The sequence below is a fragment of the Schistocerca serialis genome, chromosome 2 (assembly GCF_023864345.2).
Source record: "Schistocerca serialis cubense isolate TAMUIC-IGC-003099 chromosome 2, iqSchSeri2.2, whole genome shotgun sequence".
NCBI classification, from domain to species: Eukaryota; Metazoa; Arthropoda; class Insecta; order Orthoptera; family Acrididae; genus Schistocerca; species Schistocerca serialis.
The window spans coordinates 406,380,616-406,405,657 of record NC_064639.1 but is presented as its reverse complement, the minus strand read 5'-3'; the positions used below and the strand labels follow the sequence as shown (position 1 = coordinate 406,405,657).

Genomic DNA, 25,042 nt, shown 5'->3' with positions numbered 1-25,042 from the left:
AGTAATATGAATTGCAGAGAAGTTCAGAGTGAGAAAGCTTAAGGAGAAGAAATAGAAATTGAATTTTGTCAAACACATAGTACTTATGTTAGATATGAGAAAGGATTAGGAAGATCACTTCAATAGAATGGATATTGTCTTAGAAAGATGATTTAAGATTAACATCAACCAAAGTAAAGAAAGGACAACGAAATATACTTTTAATAAATCTGACAACATGGAAGGAATTAGAGCAGCAAATGATATACTAAAAATGGTAGATAAGTTTTGCTATTTGGAAAGTAAGATAACTGAATATGAAGTAGGGAGGGCATAAAATGCAAACCTTCAGGAGCAACTGAAGAAGAGTAATTTGTTAACATTTAACGTATGTTTAAGCGTTATGAAATGTAGTCCATAAAAAAATTCAGACAAGAGGAGATTTTAAGCTTTAGAAATGTGTTGTTATTGGAATGAAGGATTGAGTAGCTAATGAAGATTTACTTAAATGGGGAAAAGAAGAAATTTATGGCACAATCTGACAGATTGGTTGATAAGACACATCCTAAGACATCGCAGTATCGTCAGTTTGATAACAAAGGAAAGTGTGAATTGTAAAAATTCTAGGAGGAGACAAATGCTTCACCATAGTAATCAGGTTCAAGTGGAGGTAGGTTACAAGGATTTATGCTCAGATGATGGGGACTTGTAAAGGATCAACTAGTATTGAGACTGCATGAAACTACACTAATTATGGCATGACAGTAATTTTTACAAAAAATTAATTTTCTGTCATGCTTCTGAACTTTCTATTAAATTAAACATGAACTGTGATTTCCATATAGGTGAATGCCTCCAATGCCAGCAACCTTAGACGTACACAGCATGAATAATTCATAATCAGGACCACCATTGTATTCACAAAGGAAAGGAACACTCAGGAATTAGCACCATAAATCAGAACAATTTGTACTTAAATGTACAAAATGTTTATTATTGTTACAATCTTATTTCAATAAAATAAATACTGGAGACAACAGAATTTCACAGTGGCTGTGAAAAAGTATTTACATAATTTCCAGTCAAATCAGGTCAAACTTTATTTTAACAGATAAATAATGAACATGACTGTATTAACTACTTGTACAAATCCTTAAATACATATACACAATATATTACAAATAAAAATAATTCTGGTCAACATGAGGGAACTGACAAAAGCAACTGTATCATAAATATATCAAAGAAATAAACATAATGTACAAAAATAAAGTCACACACACTGCAATATTAATACTTCGTTATTTCCATACACATTACTCCATCCTGGTTACAACATCCCAGCACACTTCTAGTATAAAAATCTAACTTTTTTTTATAAAAATTGTGAATTACAATGAGATGAGTGAACATTATAAATTACATACCATTTGAAACTGTCTATAGTAACACAAAATGAAGTAGCAATACCATTTACAAACACTTTTATAAAAAAATCACATTTACGAAGAGAGACTGATGCAAAAATAACTGAAGTTCTCCCATTCTATAAAATACTTCCAGCTTTCACTGTCTCAAATATTGGTCAGATGACAGTTTCTTTGGTTTACTGAGAGAAATTTCAGTTGGAACCATTCAAGATATGGAAAGCACATAATACATAGACACATATCACACTTTCATGCAGCACAGGACAAAATACAAACTTATTTGAGTATGTCGAATGCACGAGTCTTCCTTCTGCTGAGATTCTTAGCACCAGCCACTTTGACCATTAGTACTTCCAGTGCCATAAAATGGTTTTGTAATATTGTCCAGCATTTCAGAGCTCTCAAATCATAACAAATTTTCAAATATTACAAACAATGACTGGTATAGCACATTCACTGCATTGTTTATTTCTCTCACCCTTCCAGTTTTCTATCTTAAGCTGCTGCAATGTTTGAACAGTTGAAGCTTTAACAACTATATAAAAAATACAATTTATCATTCAGTCATGCTATGACCATTTTTTGGGAAAACATATTTAAACAGTACATTCAGTATTTAACATTACCACTCTTCTTGAACATTAGTTCAAGGCTGCCATTTCCTTGGGTGAAAATCCTAGATGGATTATTAAGGAGAGAAAAAGCAAAAGAAATTAGGATAGAGCTGCTCAGAAGATACCACAGTCAAGTGCACTTTAAATCACATTTCTTTGGTTGTATGCTGTGTTTCAAACTGCACCTCCAGTACAAGCCCTATACATAATGTACAGCTTGCACCAGTATGGTGCAGTGCTGTAACACACTTGGAGCTGTGACAGCTCTAGAGTAATACCGTAATATATGTTACACTATAAATGTCTTAGCTCTTCAAGTGGTGGTGAGCACTTGTCTTCTGCGCTTTCTTCTTGCGAGCTGCCAACATATCGTAGAACGGATTATGGCTGATGCTTTGCCTATAGCAGAAACAAACACTCGTGACTCACTGCTGGCCGCCACTTCATGTATTGTGGCTGATGCTTTTCCTATGTTGGGAATAAGGTTTTGCTTTATTTATTCAAATTTTTTTGTTTTATTTGTTTTTACAGATTTTGTGAATCAATCACAGATGTTTATTTTCAAGTGAGTTATTTTATTAAGACTGGTGGTGTGTCTTGCTGTTAAAATCATGTCCTCCAGAGGACTGAAGTATTTGCCTATCTAGAGAATATGATTTCATGCAGGAACCTACCACACAGTTTTAATATTAATAACATTACCTGAAAAGACATCTGTGATGCAGACATAATATGAACTTTCCGAAAATATTTACAGAGGCATGCATGTGCCTGGTAAGCATGCACCTTACAAACATCAAATTCAAATTCCCATTTATTATAGGAAAGTGAAATATACTTAAGAATGATCAAAACAAAAAAATTTAAATAAATAAGCATAACCATGAGGCCAACATGCGAACATGCATCTTCACACAATACTTTATACACTCAGGATAAAAAAGAATTAATAGAACTTTTAGGAGACTTCAAATGAAAAATACTGAAATCATTAACTACACAGAATTTAAATTTAGACTAAACAAATCTGAAAAATCTCTACAAACACTATAAAATGTTGCTATTTAGTTAACACTGCAGTTGAAAATGTGTTATATTTTACTGTGCTTGGTAAACTACATTATATTTTACATAATACTACTGTTCCCACTTAATTATACTACATTAGTAAAAGCCACTGCAGATGAAACATATGAATGAAATTATGCATTAAGCCTACAACAGTATTGATTTCACGAATAAACTAATCTCAAAAGACAGAACAGCAATGATGTGTGCAGCCACCTTCAGTGAGAACAACATACACCAGTCAACATGATGCCTAACAACAACAACAACAACAACAACAACAACAACAACAACAACAACCCCCTCCCCATATCCCTTTCCTAAGAAGGAACCAAACAAAAGATTGTAGATAAATGAGAAAGTTATGTTTATTCAAAATATGCAAAGAGCAGATTTAAATGATACTGAAGACAACATACAACTCATTGTTTTTCTAGTATTTCAGTCTCATCTATACAGTTCTGCTTATTATATTGGATACTTCTCATTTAGTATACCCACATATTATTTTTTCCATTTACCATTTTACCTCACCTCTCAACATCTTTACATACCTGTATTCTAAGAACAGAAACCTTTATTTAGCCTATAATTTGGAGCAAACATACACAAAACATGTTTTAATCTTCTAGTTTCATGTTGTCTTCATTACATTAAATGATCATAATATGAATATTGCCAGGGCAAGTCCCTTTTGGAGTGTGGTTAATTTGCAACTAAAAATTTTCCTATCCATACCCAGCTGAATAACTGTGCTAATAATGAACTGTGTCACATTCCAAAAAATCCAGGTATTGTTTACAGAATTCTGATCTGATACTGCCAAAAACTAAACATTGCTTTTATGCTAATAAAAGGGTCCGTAGTATAGGAAATTTCAAGTTAATTAATACACTCTGGAAGAACAAAAAGTTAGTTACCTTCACTTTTTGAAACTTAATGACTTAAAAAAGAATACTCTTTTCGTAAGTGTTGCAGATCACTAACAAAAATTTAAGCAACTGCTGAGGTTTGTTCCCACTCACTAAAATTTAAGTAACACACACAACATCTTTGGATATTTACTGGTAAGATCCTCGAGTACTGAAAATTATTACTACTAAATCTTAAAGAAGTGGCTTTCATCCTTACAATGACAAACAAACATTTCTGCTAAACAAAAGTTGTTTAAATGTTCAGAAACTGGACAATACATTATTAAGTATAGAGGTCAGTAATGCTCTCTTTATGTGCACATAGCCTGTAACAAAGTAAATTCACTGGCTGCAGCTATTAGGTCTTGCTAAAGTAATCCTAACCCCCTACTCTCATATGTAGAAACATCACCTGCCATTTCTTAAATGTGATTGATCTAACAGCATGGATATTCTCCCTACAAAAATGCTAAATTGAGCCTAAATAATTGGTAGTGCACTTTGAAGTATGCTCCACAACCATCTCCATTGTGCAATAATTCTCTCTCTATACTCCCAACATTGTGATAGGTAATATTACACAGTTTTAAAAACAAAAGTTTGCAGTAATGCTGAATGACTGCTTTACACAAGTAAACTGCACTAATCACCTCACTAAAATTTTGGTTCTTGTATATCAGTGACAATCTCAGTGAGTAAAATACTAGCTCATGTACAACAAGTTACAAAGGAACAACTATGCAATGTTCTGCAAAAAGTTTTTAGAGACTAATTTTATGCTTCTTCCGTAAGACTTCAATTCGTAATTACAAAAAGATTACATTAAGGGCACATGCTTTTCTAAATTAAGGACTTAATTAGCACAATACCCATGCTAAACATCAGAGCCACTAACTGTTTGCAAACCATCACGAACAGTAACATTTCTACTGGACTTTCTATACCATAATGGACAAACACTATGGCATCTTTTTCTGGGTAAAAAAAATTAGATCTTATAGTCTAAATGCTAAAATGTCACCTTCATTCAAAAAATTTATGGCTCCAGCACTCACTAGAAGGACAATTTAATCAAAATTAAACGTTGTGGAATGCCTAATAAAATTTATCCGTTACTTAAAATATAAAACAGTGATGAGAGAAACAGAGGGGGAGGGGGGGGGGGGGCGGCTTGGGGGACTAATAAGAAGGAAAGTTCACAAAATTTGTTGTATGTTCTGCTGAACATGCTATTGCCTGTGACAGCATGATAAATGCAGGTGACAGATTTTTTTATTATTCCAAAAACTAATCACCTACCCTTTACTCCATGGGAGGACAATTTCACTTTAGGAAGAAAGACCCATAGACGAAAACCTTGAAGAAAATCCTCATACATTAGGAATCTCCATTTGCAGTAGAATCACCCATAACTAACAACAATTGTATAAAATATACAAGCTTTGTTCTCAGAGGAATACATTCCTATAGGGTCTGCAACATTTCACTAATATTGGATCAAGTCTTCCGTGATCTCCATCTGTACAAACTCTGAGATGCACTTATATTCTGAATTGCACCACTTGCCTTTTGAATGTAATATGATATTTATACCTGTATGTATGAGAGCACTTCCACCTGCAAATGTGTTAGAGAGAGAGAGAGAGAGAGAGAGAGAGAGAGAGTCCAAGCACAACTTTTCTACTGCTACCATAACCACTGATGTGGCAGCTATTACTATTAATGCAAACTAATAATTTACACATTAATATCTACAATGTCATGTGCAGCCTAATATGTACAAAGCAACAAATGTACAAAGAATTCACACACTCTGATTCAACTACAATTAGATTAAATTGTGATAGTCAACGTCCTCAACAAACAGAAAAAGCAACAGGCAATAACAAAAAGGAAGGAAATAAGGAATTTGTCATATCTGAGCAGTATTATTGTTCTTTAATTACACAAATTCATCATTATCACAACAAAAACACACAAAACTTGGACAGCACAGGAGGAATTTCCAAATGAAACATGGTCTAAATGTTACAGCAAAACTGTAAGCAGTGTGCACTGTGACTATAAAGAGAGTGAGCTACTGTTAAAAGAACTCCAAGGGCACACAAAATTAAAACAAAAAATTTCACACTGGAATGATGTTACAGTTATGACTCCTATTTAAACCTTGTGCAACATGTAACTAAATATAATGGTCAAATACCTCATTTGAGAACTGCATATATTCAAGACCTCCATATAAATTTATAATTTCAACTAATCAGTGAAACAAAAAATTATCACACAAATTCTTACACAAAAAACTGTAGTTGGCATTATGCTATACATGCCTCATTACAAAAAATGTGCACCCTTTGGGAAAATAATGTATTTTTATATTAAAATATTAGTCTCCATAGTTAGGGTCTTTAAGTGGGATAGTGAAAAAATATTAATCATGTTGTGTGGCGACATCCGCAGTTCCAATGGTTCTACCCCACAGTAGAGACCCATGCCCAAGAACTATCATCCTACATCCTTTGATTTACATCACCCATAACATACCAATTGATTTAAATCACCACCCATAAGAAACTATTCTGTTTGCTACAATCATTTATCACAATTGTCCATACTATTAAATTACAAGCAAGATCATCATTCGTGTGTTGGAGAAAGGCGGTGATCAACTACATCCTCTAGAACCTCCACAATAAACACTGTCTGAACACAATGTAAGAGCACTCTGTAGCGAGTATGATGATTTGGGCTGCCAATCAGTTCATGCAGTTACTAAAGAATATCAAACATTAAATGCACCTGTAGCACAAAGACAGGTACTGCAGAAGATGACCAAGAAGAGAAGCCGTTGATAAAGCCATACCAGGAAGAGGTGTCTGCTAATGCATCTATAAAGAGTCAATTTTGCACTACAGGAAACTGGAAAGGATGGGATGGGATGGAGGAAAATACAAAAATAGCAACACTTCAGAAACACATGACATATTCGAGAGGCTCAGTAAGTACTGCAATTTTTCCTGCAACAAGATATGCTGGTTTAGTCTGAATGGAACAAAATATAGCTTTGTTTGCTGTGGAACTGTTTCAATCAAGCATTTTTATTTCATATTGTCTGGCTGACAAAAAGGCAGTACAACAAGCATTATATTATTGTGGTACATGCTGCCATTACCTCCAGCTGTTATTGTCAGTAGATGAATCGTGGTTATGTCACTGCTGCTGTATTTGAGCAGATCCTCATTTGACATCATGAGACAGTGGGCAGTATTTCAGACCTCCCTACCACAGAAAAAATCCAAAGAGGTACTGGGATTCACAATGGAGCCCTTCTGCACCAAAGACAGCAATGTCAACCATTTGGTTATGGAGGTAGTTGCAGTACCAAGAGAAAATAATAGGTTTAGCCAGTATTATGCAATTAAATCCAGACATTACTTTGGGGTGGTACATATTCAAGAGTTATAGCCGTTGCAAGTCTGAATACTGGAACCTATTGAAACATTTGGTGGGTACATATAATCTGTTTTCCTGGACATAAATAGTTTTCTCATATTTCTGGAAGCTATAAGTTGGTCTCCTATTTATCACCTATTAATATGGTAATATCAGTCATGTATGAACAAACGATTGAACAGTGATCCGTATTTAACTGCAATTTACTCAGTGTAACGTCCTTAACATCCATTTATTTTCTACAACTCACAAACTTATGTTTTTTAAGTGCACTATTTTATACAATGCCTATGTTGCACTTAACTTCATTCACTACCAGTCTCACCAACAAATTTTTAGAATCCCCATTATATTAGACAAATAACAGTAGCAGCCCAAGCACCAACCCAAGATATCACCAACTCATCCGTGCCCTAATCACACACCACCTCATAGCTGCTCTCATTACTGTCGAGAATGACTTTTTGCTGTCTGTTCTGAAAATATGACAGGAACCACTTGGGAGCTGCTATTCTTATTCCATAATGGCTCAACTTCTGCAGTAACATTTAGTGATAAACATTACCACATGAGTCAGTTAAATCAAAGAATACACCTAGTGTGCACAGCTTTCTCTTTGATCCATCCAATGCCTCATAGAGAAGAGAGAATATAGTGTTTTCAATTGTTAAACACTTGCTGAAACCAAACTTTACATTTGACAGAAAATTATGTAAACGAGAATAATCAATTACAATCAGTTATACATACAGCATCTCAATAGATTTTGTGAACACTTACGGCATAAAAATAGGTCCAAAATAGTCTAAATTATCCCCTTCTCTTTTTTTATAAATCAATTTTACTAGTGGCCACTGCAATCATTCCAGAAATTGACCATTCCCAAAGTAAAAATTACAAATGTGGCTAAGTACTGTGCTAACATATGCAGCCAAGTGGCTTAGTATCCTGCTATATATGCCATCATCTTCATGGATGTTCTTAGTATTCAGTGATTTTGCTGCCCAAAAAGCAAAACTCATTACAACTTTTAGTGTCTCATTTCCCAATCTAAGAATGATTGATGGATATGTTGGTCTTGGCACATGACAGCAAATTCTTTAGCACCTGTGTTTGAGATGAGTGCCAGTAAAATACACTAAACAAGAGAATAAAACAGCATGGGAAATGAAGGTAACAAAAGTTGGAAAACTGTGTGTGTACCCACACAGAAGCATGGAATGAAGTACTGCACCAATATTAAAACATTAGCTAAACAAGAAGAAAGTGATATGAGTAGTTAAAACAATACAGCAGGTGGACATGGCAGGCTGATTGCAAGTATAGAAGAGGATGAGCCAGCCACTCTGCAACACACACAAACCTCCAGCCTAAAAGCTTAGGCCAGAGTCCAGGCACATCATGAAACTTTAAAATCTTACTCACACTCCTCTCATCATCAGCTAAAATAGAGGGCAAAGCCCCAAAGAGATTTGCTTCTGCCCTTGCATCACAGTATACAAAGCACACTGATAAAATATGGCGTACAGAGATTTGCACGCCACAAGCATCACAAAATGAGGGATCCTCTTACTGTAGTAAAAAACAGTGTAGTACGGCAATGCCCCATTTGAAGACATGTGAGAGTCACTTCATCCCACCTCAGCAAACTGTACGAGGAATGCGAATGCCGGATAGCTGACTTCACCAACTGCAGCTTATTGTCCGTTACCGCCAGTCATTCTTCACCCCACAACTGCATGAACTTCCTATGCAGTGCATGAAAGACAGCCTGCAAGGGAATAGGACACTGTCCTCTGCATGCAGGCCTTCCTGGTAGCCATATCAGTCTGTCCATTTCCCATATTCCTACATGCTCTGGCACCCAGCAGAGTGACACCTGCTTTGCTTGCCACTGGAGCAAGTGTAGTTGGTCATATATCAGCTAGGCCAACTTCTCAGCTGCGTACAGATTCTGTAATGATTGTGAGGTACTAAAGGAATCAGAACAGATGAGAAATTATTTGCCCTGAATACATTGCATCTGCTCCAGTGCCTTCAGGATCACCACAAAGAAAATTTATACTCATTCCGAAGACGAATCTTTGACACTGTCAGGGTACATGACAGAGCAACCAAGGGAATTCCACTGTTTGGACCCATTAGTGTACACTATTGTGAAACCGTGATGCATATCTAAAATAAGTCCGGGTCTCCGGAGGAGCCAAGGTGGAAATCTGCTACAACTATGATGTAAAACATTAAGACCAGCCACAACAATCTCTAAAAGGAAAACCTGTGCACAAATACCTTAAGGCCTCTTTGTCCATTGCTGGTTATGAAAAAGCATGGTGTGGATAGTGTTTTACATATGTGGTGCACCATAAGTAGCCATCCCCTGATGTGACGTGGTGGTTCACCAGCCTCTGCACAGAGGCTTGGTCTGGATGCCACAATGGCCAATCGAATCCCTTCATTGTGCAACACATTCAACATCTTTAAATAATAGTCCCGCAGACCCATACACCATGTGCCCATAATGTAGTTGAGATCACACAAATGTTCTGTACAACCGGAGCAAACAAGTCCTGTACAAGTACTGCAGCTAAGACATTTTAAAATACTTATAGCCTCGAAAGACTGTTTTTTACATGTCCTTCAGATGTGGCAACCATTTAAGTTTGCAGTCAAATGTAAGGTCCAGGCCTCACTGACACACTAAAATTAAGAACATCCTCAACTCAAGAAAATTTAAAATGGAATGAGAACAGTTAAAAAGAACACACACACACACTCTTCTCGGTTGAAAACTTAAAACCACTTTTCTGCACCCATTCATTCAAATGTCGAATAGTTAGATGTAACTGACGTGTTGTCACTGCAAGGCTTTAAGAAGAGCAAAACACAGAAGTCATCCACAAAGAACATGGGCCAGGACTTTTCACTACTGACTTTAGTGCTATTAATAGCTATGGCAAAGGCAGTCAAAACACTACCATGAGGGACACCGTTCTCCTGCTCAAAGCGATCAGACAGGATGACACTGACTCAATATCAAAAATACAGTGGCAAGAGAAAGGACTGAATGAAAATGGGAAGACATCCACAAAATCCCCATTTGTGAATCTGCTGAAGGGTAAGATGCCTGTAAGTAGTATCATAGGCCTTCTCAATGTCAAAAACTGTACCTATAGGATGATGCCAGTGCAGGCAAATCTGTTGAATAGCCACTTCCTGGAGGGCCAGGTTATCAAAGGTGGATTGGTACCTCCTGAACCCACACTGAAAGTGACTAAGGAGTTGCCTGGATTCTATGATCCAGACAAGGTGGCACAAATCCAAGATCTTTCCCACGCAGCTAGTGACGGCAACACTAAGGTAACTTCTAGTGAATGTACGGTGTTTCTCAGTTTTTACAAGAGAAATTAAAACTACATCACAGCACGAGTCGGAAAATAACATGGCACCAAAATGGCATTAAAAAGTGCGAGCAAGGTATCTGTTTTGCCTTGTGAGGTGCCACAGCATATTTTAATCGATTCTGTCTTGACCAGGGAATGTGTGTCAAGTCGCAGACAATGCACAATCCAGCACCCACATGGAAGATAGGCTGTTGTAATCTTCATCAGTGGAGGACCAGAAATCCAAACAACTACTCTCAGCAACCGCTCTATGTCACTGGAAACCAGCATCTTGACTGGTGGTTGCCGTAATTGTGGCAAATTAGGCCACCATAATCTGGGCAATGTCTTGCAGATTGGTTTGGAGAGTGCCATTCCCCATTAAAGCAGCCATCACCACCTGAAAGGCTGCAAGATTCTCTGCAATTGGCTGGCACTCTAACCTATGCAGAGCCGCAAGCCTAGTCCTGATTGCAGAGTGGCATTCATAGCTCCACGAAGGAACAGGCTGCTCTTCAGTTGTGTGGACTGTGGATGATACTTCAGCAGCAGTGTGAATCTTTTTGCTAATATGATCCATTCCTCAAGGTTGACATGATGTTCAAACTGGGCTTCACAGTACTACTCTAGCTCTCTCCACTCAAGTCACCTTCTTTGTGGAGTGCATGGCCTTTTAACTCAGGGGTGTACAATCGAGTGAAATTAATCTCCTGGTCTACCCTGAGATAGTAGATGTTGTTCTACATTCATCCTGAATCCCTGCAGGTTCCATTGAAGTATGGGAGCCACTGATCACAGGGGCATCACCTTCATCCCATCTCTCCACCAAGGTACATTCGTCTAGAAAGATTCTGCAGTCCCTACTCTAAACAGGATGGCATCCTGAGCAGTTCATACATTTGGCAAGAGACGAGAACCAACTCCTCCATGAGAAGCCTTACTGCAGCTGCCACATGTCGCGTCTCCCTTACACCCTAGTGTTTTATGCTCGAAACACACTTTTGAAACAGTGCATTGAGTCTGGGATGTATGGATGTAAGTTTAGGCAAAGAAAACCTGCCTTGACTACTCTGGGAATTTTGGAGAAAACCTTTTGGTCCCACGAGCAGCTTTGGAAATAAGGGTCCACTCAGAGCCCTGCATGCCTGAGTAAGCCTTATTGCTAATGTAATTCTTCAGCATCACCCAAATTAACTTGACTATATTCCATTATCCAATTTTTGCTTTTGTTGATGTTCATCTTATATCCTCCTTTCAAGACACTGCACATTCCATTCCAATGCTTTTGCAAGTCTTTTGCTGTTCTGACAATTACAATGTCATAGGCAAACCTCAAAGTTTTTGTTTCTCTTCCCTGGACTAAATCCTATGTCAATTTTTTTGTTTGCTTTACTGCTTGCTCAACGTCCAGACTGAATAATATCTGAAACAGACTAAAAGCCTGTCTTACTTTCTTCTCAACCACTGCTTCCTTTGTGTGTCCCTCGAGTCATAGCTACCACCTCGTTTTTTTACTAGTTGTAAATAGTATTTTGCTCCCTATATTGTAACTTTGCTACCTTCAGAATATCAGATTATTCCTGTGAACACTACCAAAAGCTCTCTCTAGTATTAGCATGTTCACACAGACAATAGTTTTACTGTTACGTAATTAGTGTAGATGATAACCTTATCCCATTAATCAGTCTGTTAGTGACAGCACTTTTTTTAAATATTATAATGAAGAGTGACTTTCAAAGAGCATAAGAAATGTGTTGAGGAAAGCTTCATACACTCCTGGAAATTGAAATAAGAACACCGTGAATTCATTGTCCCAGGAAGGGGAAACTTTATTGACACATTCCTGGGGTCAGATACATCACATGATCACACTGACAGAACCACAGGCACATACACACAGGCAACAGAGCATGCACAATGTCGGCACTAGTACAGTGTATATCCACCTTTCGCAGCAATGCAGGCTGCTATTCTCCCATGGAGACGATCGTAGAGATGCTGGATGTAGTCCTGTGGAACGGCTTGCCATGCCATTTCCACCTGGCGCCTCAGTTGGACCAGCGTTCGTGCTGGACGTGCAGACCGCGTGAGACGACGCTTCATCCAGTCCCAAACATGCTCAATGGGGGACAGATCCGGAGATCTTGCTGGCCAGGGTAGTTTACTTACACCTTCTAGAGCACGTTGGGTGGCACGGGATACATGCGGACGTGCATTGTCCTGTTGGAACAGCAAGTTCCCTTGCCGGTCTAGGAATGGTAGAACGATGGGTTCGATGACGGTTTGGATGTACCGTGCCCTATTCAGTGTCCCCTCGACGATCACCAGTGGTGTACGGCCAGTGTAGGAGATCGCTCCCCACACCATGGTGCCGGGTGTTGGCCCTGTGTGCCTCGGTCGTATGCAGTCCTGATTGAGGCGCTCACCTGCACGGCGCCAAACACGCATACGACCATCATTGGCACCAGGCAGAAGCGACTCTCATCGCTGAAGACGACACGTCTCCATTCGTCCCTCCATTAACGCCTGTCGCGACACCACTGGAGGCGGGCTGCACGATGTTGGGGCGTGAGCGGAAGACGGCCTAACAGTGTGCGGGACCGTAGCCCAGCTTCATGGAGACGGTTGCCAATGGTCCTCGCCGATACCCCAGGAGCAACAGTGTCCCTAATTTGCTGGGAAGTGGCGGTGCGGTCCCCTACGGCACTGCGTAGGATCCTACGGTCTTGGCGTGCATCCGTGCGTCGCTGCGGTCCGGTCCCAGGTCGACGGGCACGTGCACCTTCCGCCGACCACTGGCGACAACATTGATGTACTGTGGAGACCTCACGCCCCACGTGTTGAGCGATTCGGCGGTACGTCCACCCGGCCTCCCGCATGCCCACTATACGCCCTCGCTCAAAGTCCGTCAACTGCACATACGGTTCACGTCCACGCTGTCGCGGCATGCTACCAGTGTTAAAGACTGCGATGGAGCTCCGTATGCCACGGCAAACTGGCCGACACTGACGGCGACGGTGCACAAATGCTGCGCAGCTAGCTCCATTCGACGGCCAACACCGCGGTTCCTGGTGTGTCCGCTGTGCCGTGCGTGTGATCATTGCTTGTACAGCCCTCTCGCAGTGTCCGGAGCAAGTATGGTGGGTCTGACACACCGGTGTCAATGTGTTCTTTTTTCCATTTCCAGGAGTGTATTTATTATCTATATTATCTGTACAATGAACTTCCTGCTACTCTCTTCCTTCAACAAGATTTTAAGAAGTTTTTTGCCATTGGTTTAACACTTCTAATTAGTCTTTAGATGTTACCATTCCTTTGTGAGAGACTGTATGAGAGGGTGTCAGCTCCAAACACTCCCCTCTTGGTCACATGATAGCATTGTCAATGTGTGATTAAACTATGTATGATATTTTTTCCAGTACATACTGTGGCTATCTGCTCTCCTCATGAAGAGGGAAGGGGAAGTCCACATCCCCTTCAACTGCCATAGTGAAGAAGATACTTGGTATATTGAAAAGCATTTTGCAAGGAACAAGTCTAGGTTTTATATGACTTGGGTCACATAATAAACATGCAACTGCAGCAAAATAAATATCTTCAGCTCTTAAGAGCTTGATTCCATGGCTTTATGTACACATAGGCTACAGGTAGTGAAAGTGTGCTACATATGGCAGCTTCACTCGTCTGGCAACAACAACTGTGTATATTGTTTAAAGTAAGTCTGTCATGGCAAAACAGATTTCTGGCAAAGTATTTTAGCACTAACAATTTCCAATTAAATTTTACAATAAGGAAATAGAAAATTGAATTCTATCTTGATGCATAAGTTGTTAAACCATTCCAACCAATCTCAACAAAACTCTACACATGTTTGCTATTGACCTATCTAGTTTTTGTTTCACTACAGAAAGACTGTCCAAAATCACTGTAAGTCTCACACACTGGCAAAACACATTGGCAAATACATGGTGGGGGTCATTATTGCATATAGCAATGACCTAATGACAAATTATACAAATTTCCATCAATAGATGACTCCTTACATTAACGACACAATCATTCAGCTCTTGCATAGAGAAGCAACTCCAATGTATTCTAAGATGATTTGACTGCACTGAAGAGAGCATATACTGCTAAAGTATGTGTGTCCAACAACTGGTGAGGCATTTTACTACTTTATCGATACAAATGTATCAAATGTTAAAGGCATTACAATACTAATGGGAGAAACAGGCCCCAAGATTCTTTATTGTCTTTGAGCTTCAAACTTTAGTGGAAAAATGTCTAGAACATAACATGTTCTGGCTATGTGCCTAATATCCAATTATTACAATCCTGACAATGCAACACCAAACAAAAACTACAGACTTATACTGAATGGCTTTGGGAACAATGGCTCTAGCAATATGACAACAGAAAGAGGATTTTTAAGTGAAAGAATAAACTAGCCAACAGTGATACCTGTAACTTTTGTATGTTTTAGTCTGTTCACATTAAACAATATATTTGTTTGACTGCTTTAGGACGTGGCATTTTCCAATTTTAGATATTTTATCTGGTTGTCTGGACATGGGAAGTACATGGTGCACAAAAGTCACTTTTCTTACAGAAAGAACTTTTGAGTTGTCTCCGATTTTAATAATTTAAAAGACTTCATAATCTGACATTGTAAGACGGCTAAAGAATCAGAGAAACCATACGCATTCAGAACTTTAAACAATCCCCCACCCCACCCCACCTCCCCTCCCAAAAAAGTACGCGCGCACACACACACACACACACACACACACACACACACACAGAAACACCACAGCATAATTACAAGACAGTTTCTCACAATTTAAAAGTTGTACCAGCACAAGATAAGGACAACACATGAAGCAAGCATGTCCATCGTAATATATTTACTGACTTCATGGCCTTCCATTGGTGCTTGATAAGCTTTGCGGCCGTAACACGAGGTTCCAATGACAGCTCTTGGTTTGGCTGAGACAGCTGCTTCTCCCAAGGATGAAAAGTCAGTGTGGCTCTCCTATGAGCGGCAATCACCACAGAGTTTTTGATTGGAATTAAATTTCATTATCAATATTGAAAATAAGTCACCAACTGTGAGTTCAATGACAGTGACAGTTACAGATATAGTTATAGTTACAGTTTTAACAGAATATAGGTTAGTTGATAGTTTCAGTGCACGTCAGTACCATATAATCACTGCATGTGAGAATGTTTTTTCCTGAAAATTTTGCCTGTGCTGTCCAAACTACACCACTATCTCTTAGTATGTATGTACACACAGTCCTGACTTACCTTACACATTTGATCCACTCGTCCTTCTCCTCGGGTGTGGCAGCTGACATTCTATATACAGTGTGTTTGCCTGTAATAAAAATTAATGGTTATTTGCAACCTTCTTGTTTAAATAGATTGCGTAAGAGGAGAACTGGGAACAAGATATGCTTCAGCATAAAAGACATAAAATAAACTCTATTCTCCAGAGTGGAATTCTTAATATATCTGCTTTTACGAGAAGGACAACAGTTTAAAAAATAAAAATTACAAATAGCACTGTCATTAAAGAGCATCAGCCTTTCACCCACTGGTTGTAATTGAACAGCAAATGGAATAGACACACTGAAGCACCATGTGGTTGGTCTTTGCGTGACTTCATTGTGCATAATGTTTGCAAACATCGTGATCACACCATGTACACATTTTTACTATCAACCTTATCATCTTAAAGATGTCAACTGACTGCAGCACTCTTAATGTTGGGCACAGTGACATAAAATTCAAACAAAATGCTTGCAAACCATTTGAAATCTTGTAATAAGAGCAGATAAGAAATAAGGTGGTTTAACTGAAGGATTAGTCTGGAAAGAGTTTTATGCCTTTCAACACTTAATTTTTTTTTTTTTTTTTTTTACACATACCACATTAACACCATGTATCCACCTGGAATTTTTAAATATTAGTTTTCTGTACATGAAAGAAAATGTTGACTATAGACATATGTTACTGTATTTGAAATAATGATTTGTATCTCTTGACAAAAAGCACTCTAAAAATACGTCTTAACTTCCACAATATTTTTTGAAATTGGCAGCTAACACCATCCCCTCATTTCACATTTATGAAATATTTAAGGACTGCTCAGTCTTTGTATAAAAATATCTGAAGGGAATATAGGCTCATTCTTAAAAGTTCCTTCAGGGTTTCAGGGGAAACTGTGTGAAAAGTGTGAAACATACAGAAGTGATATCACACCTGCCGACAGGCAGCCCATTTACCCTATTTCCAAAGCGAACTGCTATCATGCCTCCTGGGCATACTGAATTTTGCCACATCATGACTGGCACTCTTAATAAGCAACTGTAATGCAGACTCTAAACTCTGAGAGCTGCTCTATCCACCAATCTGCTTATACTTTCTGTGTATTGTATAGCTTTTGTGCAGTTGTACTTGTGAATAACACTGTAGTTTCTCCATATTATTATTATTATTATTATTATTATTATTATTATTATTATTATTATTATTATTATACAAAGAGTCACTCTGCACATAATGTCCCTTCCGAACAGGAACAAGTCTGGTACATTATCTCTCTCTCTATCTCTATATCTCTCTCTCTCTCTCTCTCTCTCTCCCACAGACATTGTTGGCTTCCTTACTATTAATAATGTAGCAACATTACAACAATTAAGAGACAGTAGCATATAGAATACATGTTCCTATGCATTTCTATCAAAAGTGGTGGAAATTATTTCAGATTATCTGATCTTACCTTCAACAACTTTTCCTTCACTGTCTGTCTTACATGCCTTGATGAAATCAGAACCACTAGCATACAGTTCAAAACAATGATGCTTATGGCGATCTGTCACTTCACGAACTTGAATATTTTCAAGAGGAATAATACCACGAGGTTCTTTGTCAGTTGTGTACTCAAAATAGTACAGACAGTTGTCATTTAGTATGAACCAACGTCGCTTCCAGCTTTTGTATCGGCCACCTGCAAATTAAAATGTAGCAGAAAATTTTAAAAATTAGCTGAATGAGGCTGTGTTGCATACATACCCTGCAATTAAAATGTGTTTGAATGAAGCATACAGGTGTTTTGTGAATAGTGCAAAAAAGGTCACACTCTTTAGAGTTTACATCACTCTCTCTTTCAGAATTGTTCTTAATAAATTAACACCCAGCATTAACAAATATACAGCACAAGATATTTGTCAGTGTTAATTCTGAATGTCTCTAGGGGAATGACAAATATTCATACTACTGGTGGTGGTGGTGGTGGTTATTATTAGTAAGTTATTCACACGCATGGTTTATCTTAGCTTCATTTTTCGTATTCAGTCAACATTTTACGATGAACACTTAAAAAGCTATCACCTATTTTTCACTTCACATAATGCTACTAATACATTGCTGAACGCTGTGCCCTGTATTTTAGTCTTTTTACAGAGGTGACTATAGCACTACTCTTGAAACTTTGTTCACAGAGGAGACTGGTTGTTGTATATTGTGATTAAAAATCTGAAATGACTAGTGCTTAACCACAAATTACTGGTGTAAAATATTACTGTAACAATACCTTGGTCCGTTACCTCATCATATTCTAAAGTAGCTGCAGTGCCCAGCATATTTATTTATGTGAGACAAAGTGATTGGCCCTGTGCCTTTGACACCCATAGCAAATGCAAGCCAGATGGGAAACTGCAATCGCTTTAAACTGAAGAGCATATTTAAATTACTGGTTATCAACGGAATTAAAAGAATGAATATATCTTCACCTGCAGTATATTCCTTGATGGTGGCCTCTATTACGTTTGGTGAAAGGTTCTCCACAGTCAGCCTTGACCCATTGCAAATGCAACAATGGCAACTAATCAAGAAATAAGAGTTTTCAATCATGTCAAATTCTTGAGCTTTTGCTCGTTCTATGATCTAGTGGTATCTGACGGTACTACCTGCTGTGATTTATTCTCGTTATTGGAATCGCAGTCAGTTAACCACAATATATTTTGTTTGTTAGGCATTTGATTTGTCCATTAATTCTCTTCATTGTTTCATCTGAATCTTATGTAGACAGTGATCTTTCCTTTGAAGGTCGTGTGACACACACACACACACACACACACACACACACACACACACACACACACACACACACACCAAGATTCAAACATATCTAAATACAAATGTCTATAAAAATTAGTGAAATGTACAAGTATTTGCTTTTCTTACCTTGCTTCCACAGCCAACCCTCTTTATCTGGATTGAAAAAGGTATGCATCAAGTCATTCCCATCATCCTCTGGGATTTTGAATGGTTCAGTCTTTATACTCTCATAAAGGCTCTGCAAAAAGCATGTAAAGATGCTAAGCTTAGGATTCTTTCCAGACTAATTCATTTAATTAAGCTGTATGTGGACTACTTAGTTGCTAGTAAACTAAATTTGTAAAATTTCGAAAACTGTACCATGAGCAATTCCTGAGGCAGATCACCACCATTGTTTATACCTCTATTCATGGAAATGAACTGTTCAACTGTAGGTTTTTCCTTCACACTTGGATTATGTAAACTAGTATTGAGCATAATAATGGCAAATGACAATACATAGCACGTATCTGAAAAATAAGAAATTAACAACTTTTTATTCAAGTATTTTGCACTGGAGACGCAAATCCAAACATTACTAGATACTGTACAACTGATCTTCTGTTAGATCCACACATGCTGTATAATTTAAAGTAAATCATAAGAATCGAACTGAGAAACACATGAGTGACAAATGGCAACAAATTTAAATACTTACATTTTGAAGGAATTTTACAACAAAACAAATTTGTCATAACCTCTTGAAAATGATTCTCAATTCAAAATTATGTATGGGAATTCTTATTCCTCAGTTTTCCATGAAAATTAAGTCTAAGTAGTCGTGATACTAAATCATATCTCCTTAATGCAATACTAGTGGACCAGGCAATACTTTGCAACTGCTAAATTTGTATGGGAGTTGGATATATGTTCTAATGTGGCGTATCCCTGGGAATTATGTCGATACAATTTTTGGCTTCTCATTGCAGTTTCACCCACTTTAAAAGAAAATAACTAAATTATAATAAACCACAGAACATTAGCAGAAAAGAATATTTTGTTTTTATTGGTTGTAAGTTTTTTTCTTTAATTTGTACACAACACAATTAGGGAACTTCAAAACATACATCATTTTTCAATAATATGTTGTATGAGAACTGGTTTTCTGAACTACCAAATTGTTAAAGGGCAACATATAACTACTCATGCGAAAAACATTGATGGATGACCTTGAGTTCAGTTTATTGTTGATGTAAACATATAGAATTGTGTCAGATAAAAGGACTGGCAGAGTTTTTATTTTAATCACACGGGAAAACAATTTGTTGAATAGTTATAACTAAAGCCAACTGCGAGGAAGGAAACTGAGCTCCACATTTCCACAGCACATCTACACCGTTTTACATATACAGTGAAACTCCTTTTTATGTTTTTCTGCTGTCAAGATTTAAATAATACAAAATTGAGGAAAATTTTAAACCCCCCAAAGAGCAAAAACACCTTTAAATGGTACATATGGTTAAAAATCTCAATTCTCTACAATACTTTTATAAACTCTGTCTAAGTGAAGGAAATTAAATGAACAATACAATGCATATACAATAATTTGTGGTAATGAATTTCATCAGGCCTTAAAAATCACATATGTAGCAGCAAGCATAAAATCATCAAAAATTGAAATTGGTATGTGGGTACAAGGTAATTGAGCTGTTTTCCGACATGCTACGACTACAAATTATACATTCAAAATCACAATTTTTTGAGAGATTATCCTTTGTGCCCAACCAGAGAAAAAACAAAAATTGACGAACATGTTGAATTAAACCAAAATCATCACAGCAGCTAACTGGTTAAACAAAATGCATAAATGCGGACATCTGCTTAATGACATACTTTGTCACCACTGCTGTTATTGTTTAATGCTTTTCTTATGAGCAGCACTTCATATGCTAACCACTGTTAAAGTGTTATTTTAGGATTGATGAGAGGAATAGATGTGAAAAAATGATTTTACTTCCCCAACTGACATTACAAGATCAATACAAGCCGCGTCAGTGAATTTCTGTACACTGTAAAATGTATTCAGTTCAATTCAAATTTGAAAGAAAGCGTAGGTGCTACAGTTTCGCTTCAAGCCCTCTACCACTGCTACCAATCTTTACGATCTACAATGTGCAGTGTGTGAGGTCCAAAGTATATACATTAGTAGTGTGTGCAGTTGTTGGAACTGTATCGTGACAGAGTTGAATACTAAAGCCTTTAAAATGTGCTAGCACAAAACCCTTGTTCTATTTCTGTGTGACACCTCTGTCATAGCTCATCAACTGCACTAAAAGTATATTTTCAACACTTCACAAAGTGCTTTCATCCTACCTGCACTCCTGCCACTGAAGGGCCACTTCCCCTCACCACACATCCAGGTGAGCTCTTTTACATGTGTTATTGTGGTGTGGTGGCTGTGCTGGTTATCTGGCGACTTACCATGTTGCCAGCCAATATGAGTTCACTAGCTGGAAATGGGCGACATTTCCTCGATTATGACCGAGCATATTCTTCAAGATTCAGGGTTTGAATTTAAAAGGTTGACAATTGATACTGTTGCTGAATACCATACATCGGAAATACACGCAAAAAGATGAGACTGAGTTACAAGTGGCACAAGAAAAGGTGGGGGTGGGGCCGTTTGTCACGTGTTGGCTCGGTCCGGAACCCTTTGTGTTGACTCTTGTTTCTCCGTTACTGCAGCAACCTAGCAGTAGTTTTATCACAATTGTGCGGTGAAGCTAAATGTTGCAGGTTGTGTTGCCAACACCAATCCTGGATTACGTCATTTCGTCTCTCACATCTCCCCACTCCATAATGGCCTAAAATATTCCCTTAATCCCACCACCACCAGTGGTGTGAACCATATGTCTTCTGAACCACTTAACATATTCAGCCACATACATGAAGAAAACAGGATGAAGTGAGACACGAGTACTTGGAATTGAGGCAAACCTTACTATGAAGAAATGTAAAATCGGAGAATTTTTAGCATTGATCTTATTGGTTTTTCACTGGGGCTATGAATTTATGATGTAAAATCCAGAGAATGTAAAATCCAGAGAATGTAAAATCGAGGTTCCACAGTATTACTGTGTATACAATTGTTTAAAAAGATATAGCCTATGCCCTAATAGAAGAGATTATAGTTTTAAATTTGCGGGATATATTGACTAGTAAGAAGTAGCAAAACAACACACATAGTTGATCTTGCAAAGAAGCACTGATCATAAATCAATTTTGACGTATTTGAGCCTTCTTCATTGTTACTGCACATGAAACCTGATTCGCTTAAACTGAATAGGTAAATCAGATGGGATCATTGATACACAGGGTAAGAGAGACCTGTCCAGCTGCTGGATCTGCGAGGATAGTAACTAATTACATTATTTCACACAGTTTAAATCTGAACAGGCAGTAAACAGTTTCAGATGATTCAGAGTGCTTATTAGTTTTCTAATCTTAAGTCTTAAACACAATAATTTTCTTAATATGTAGGTTTTCCTGCAATACCAACTGCAAGGAAGAAGAAAAAACTGTACATTCCCGCAACACAGCAGTTTTCACTCACAGTCAACTTTCATGGAAAACCTGTATACTGTTTACAAAAATATATACCCTATGGCCATTTAAATGTTTACTGGATTATTGGGCAAAAATTTGAAGTAATTCAGTCAAGAACACCAATTTTTATAATAAATTTTGATGAAAAGTATGACTTCCTTCAAAACATATTAAAGTTTTGTAATATATTTAGTACTATGTCAAATCTAATAAACTATTTGACCTCAGTAACATATTAAGACCTTCTACAGCATTCAAATAAACCTTGCATGCCATTCTCATTGTGTTTTAATTGGAAAATGGTCTTCATAAAAGGTTTGAAGTAGTACACGTAATTCTGTGTGTTTCTATCCAAATTGAATACATGCTACCCTGCTTTCCAGTTTCAAGAAGGAAGGAAATGTTTTGTTGATAGCTTTACCTGTATTTGTGAAAATGTTAGGATTCAGTTGACAATATCGCTGTGCAAAACATTCCATCATCCGATCTATTTTCTGAGCTTCTCCTGGCAACCTGAAGCTCCACAAGAATTGCCTGTAATAAATTCAGTTATGTTGAGCTGTGAAGTAAGCAGTAACAGGGAACAAATGCTTTTTCGAAGTAGGTTGTAACAAGATTTTTTTGCAGTTTTATGAGGATTATTGGACCATTTCAAAGTTATCTTCAAATTTTACATAGTAACTGAACCAATGAACTAACAAGTGCTTGGTTTACAATAAGCACAGTTTTGAAGGATGTCTGTGATTAAACAATGGAAAATCCAGGATGAAATGTAACAATATTATGAGAAGGAAAGTTGCTACTCACCATATAGCAGAGATACTGAGTCACATATAGGCACAACAAAAAGATTTCCACACTTAAAGCTTTTGGCCAATGGCCTTTGTCAACAATACACATACACGCACACACCCGCACATGCACACCCGCAACTCACACACACGACTGTAGTCAAAGGCAATTGAGACCATAATGCGCAGTTTTATGAGGGTTATTGGACCATTTCAAAGTTATCTTCAAATTTTACATAGTAACTGAACCAATTAACTAACAAATGCTTGGTTTACAATATATGGTGAGCAGCAACGTTCCTTCTCATAATATAGTCTCTGTGATAAAACTTTTAAAACAAGGAAAGGGGAATAGGCTACTCAGTTCCACAAAACATACAGGTCTCTGCAGAAATTAAATTGTGAAGCACTATCCTTGAAGGGTTCCACTGATTTCCATTATTATACCCATTCAAGTTTTATCTGTAATAGTTAGTCTAACAACATGGTAGAGGCGTTGAGTCATCAAGAGGTACACACGAAAGAGAGGGCAGACTGTTATATTTCTGAACAAATCTTTTGCTGAGCGAGCCACTGGCTCCTACATTTTGCACATTTCTTTAACCTGTGTGTCTATTCTATCCATTTATATTTTTAAAAATTGATTATTTTCATTGATACATAAAAGAGTTGCATATATCTCATTATGAGCCAAAGAAACGTACCTGAGCGCCTGGACCAGTATTAAGTCAGTGAAGTCATGTAGTTCCACGAAGGCCCTCAGCACTTGTTCATTGAAATCTGCACGTTCACCTAAGTAATCTCCAATTGCTGTCTTATTTAAACCTTCACCTTTGTACAAAAATTGGGCAACATCTTCTGGTGTGCTTCGAAGCAAGCCATGTTCAATCAGGTACTCAATGCCCTTTTTAGGGTCCATATTAAACTTTTTGCGGCCAATGGACATCTGCTTTGCTTTAGTGTTGTTTTTACTGAAAAACAGACAAGCTACTCATTATGTGGAAAAATGCAGTAAAATTTCTGGAATACCTATTATATTTCAGACAAACAAAGAGGGAACTACAATGAAGAGATTTATCAGAGCAACATTTGTGTAAAGAACAAGCATTTCTCATTTTTGTACAATCACTCTGGCCTAGTCATTAGGAATCATTAACTGAAAACAGTTCTGTTACTTATAGCTTCTTACCATTGTGGGAATGACTTGTGTATGTGAAAAATGCATCTGCGTCTACATTAAACTAAATGTCTCCCAATACCTGACAACTGTAGTCAGCTTCAAGGTCAGGGGATCATGTCTACCAAAGCACTGTAGTGTGAAAACCAACTATTTAGTTGCTGACAGCTTTAGATTCTTTTAAATTAATTACTATGAAACAAAAACAAAAACATTTTTGCCATACATTATGGAAACCATCAAGAACAGAATGGAGAGGTTTGGGAGATATGGTGAGATTACCCCATTTACTCACATAAATGCCTAGTCAGACAGACATCTGTGGTACACACACAATTCATATAGTGAAGTGGAAACAACACTGACACTAAGGCTGCAGTGTTATGTCTGCACATAGCAGTAGTGACTGTAGAGTTTTCTGATGCTACCTAACATCACCCCAAAAAGAGTTAAGAGTATGTGTCACAACATTATGAAATTTACAGTGAAACCTGCATGCTGTTCATAGCAAAATAATGTCTTTTGAT

General features: G+C 37.6%; 1 protein-coding gene across 4 annotated transcripts in view; it reads right to left on the bottom strand.

The window, feature by feature from the left end:
* Nucleotides 1–1,006: 1,006 nt before the first annotated feature.
* Nucleotides 1,007–25,042, bottom strand: part of LOC126457242 (cytohesin-1) — a 210,360-nt gene continuing 186,324 nt past the window's right edge. For 2 of the 4 annotated variants that reach the window (XM_050093387.1, XM_050093386.1), the window contains 7 exons: nt 24,043–24,309; nt 22,969–23,081; nt 19,323–19,471; nt 19,089–19,200; nt 17,623–17,850; nt 16,146–16,215; nt 15,657–15,870 (listed from right to left, as the gene is read on the bottom strand). In XM_050093387.1, coding sequence (XP_049949344.1) covers nt 15,672–15,870; nt 16,146–16,215; nt 17,623–17,850; nt 19,089–19,200; nt 19,323–19,471; nt 22,969–23,081; nt 24,043–24,309 — 1,138 coding nt within the window. In that variant the 3' untranslated portion in view covers nt 15,657–15,671. Of the gene's footprint in view, nt 2,492–15,656; nt 15,871–16,145; nt 16,216–17,622; nt 17,851–19,088; nt 19,201–19,322; nt 19,472–22,968; nt 23,082–24,042; nt 24,310–25,042 lie in introns of those variants that run through there. The other 2 variants (XM_050093390.1, XM_050093389.1) reach the window with 2 other exon arrangements.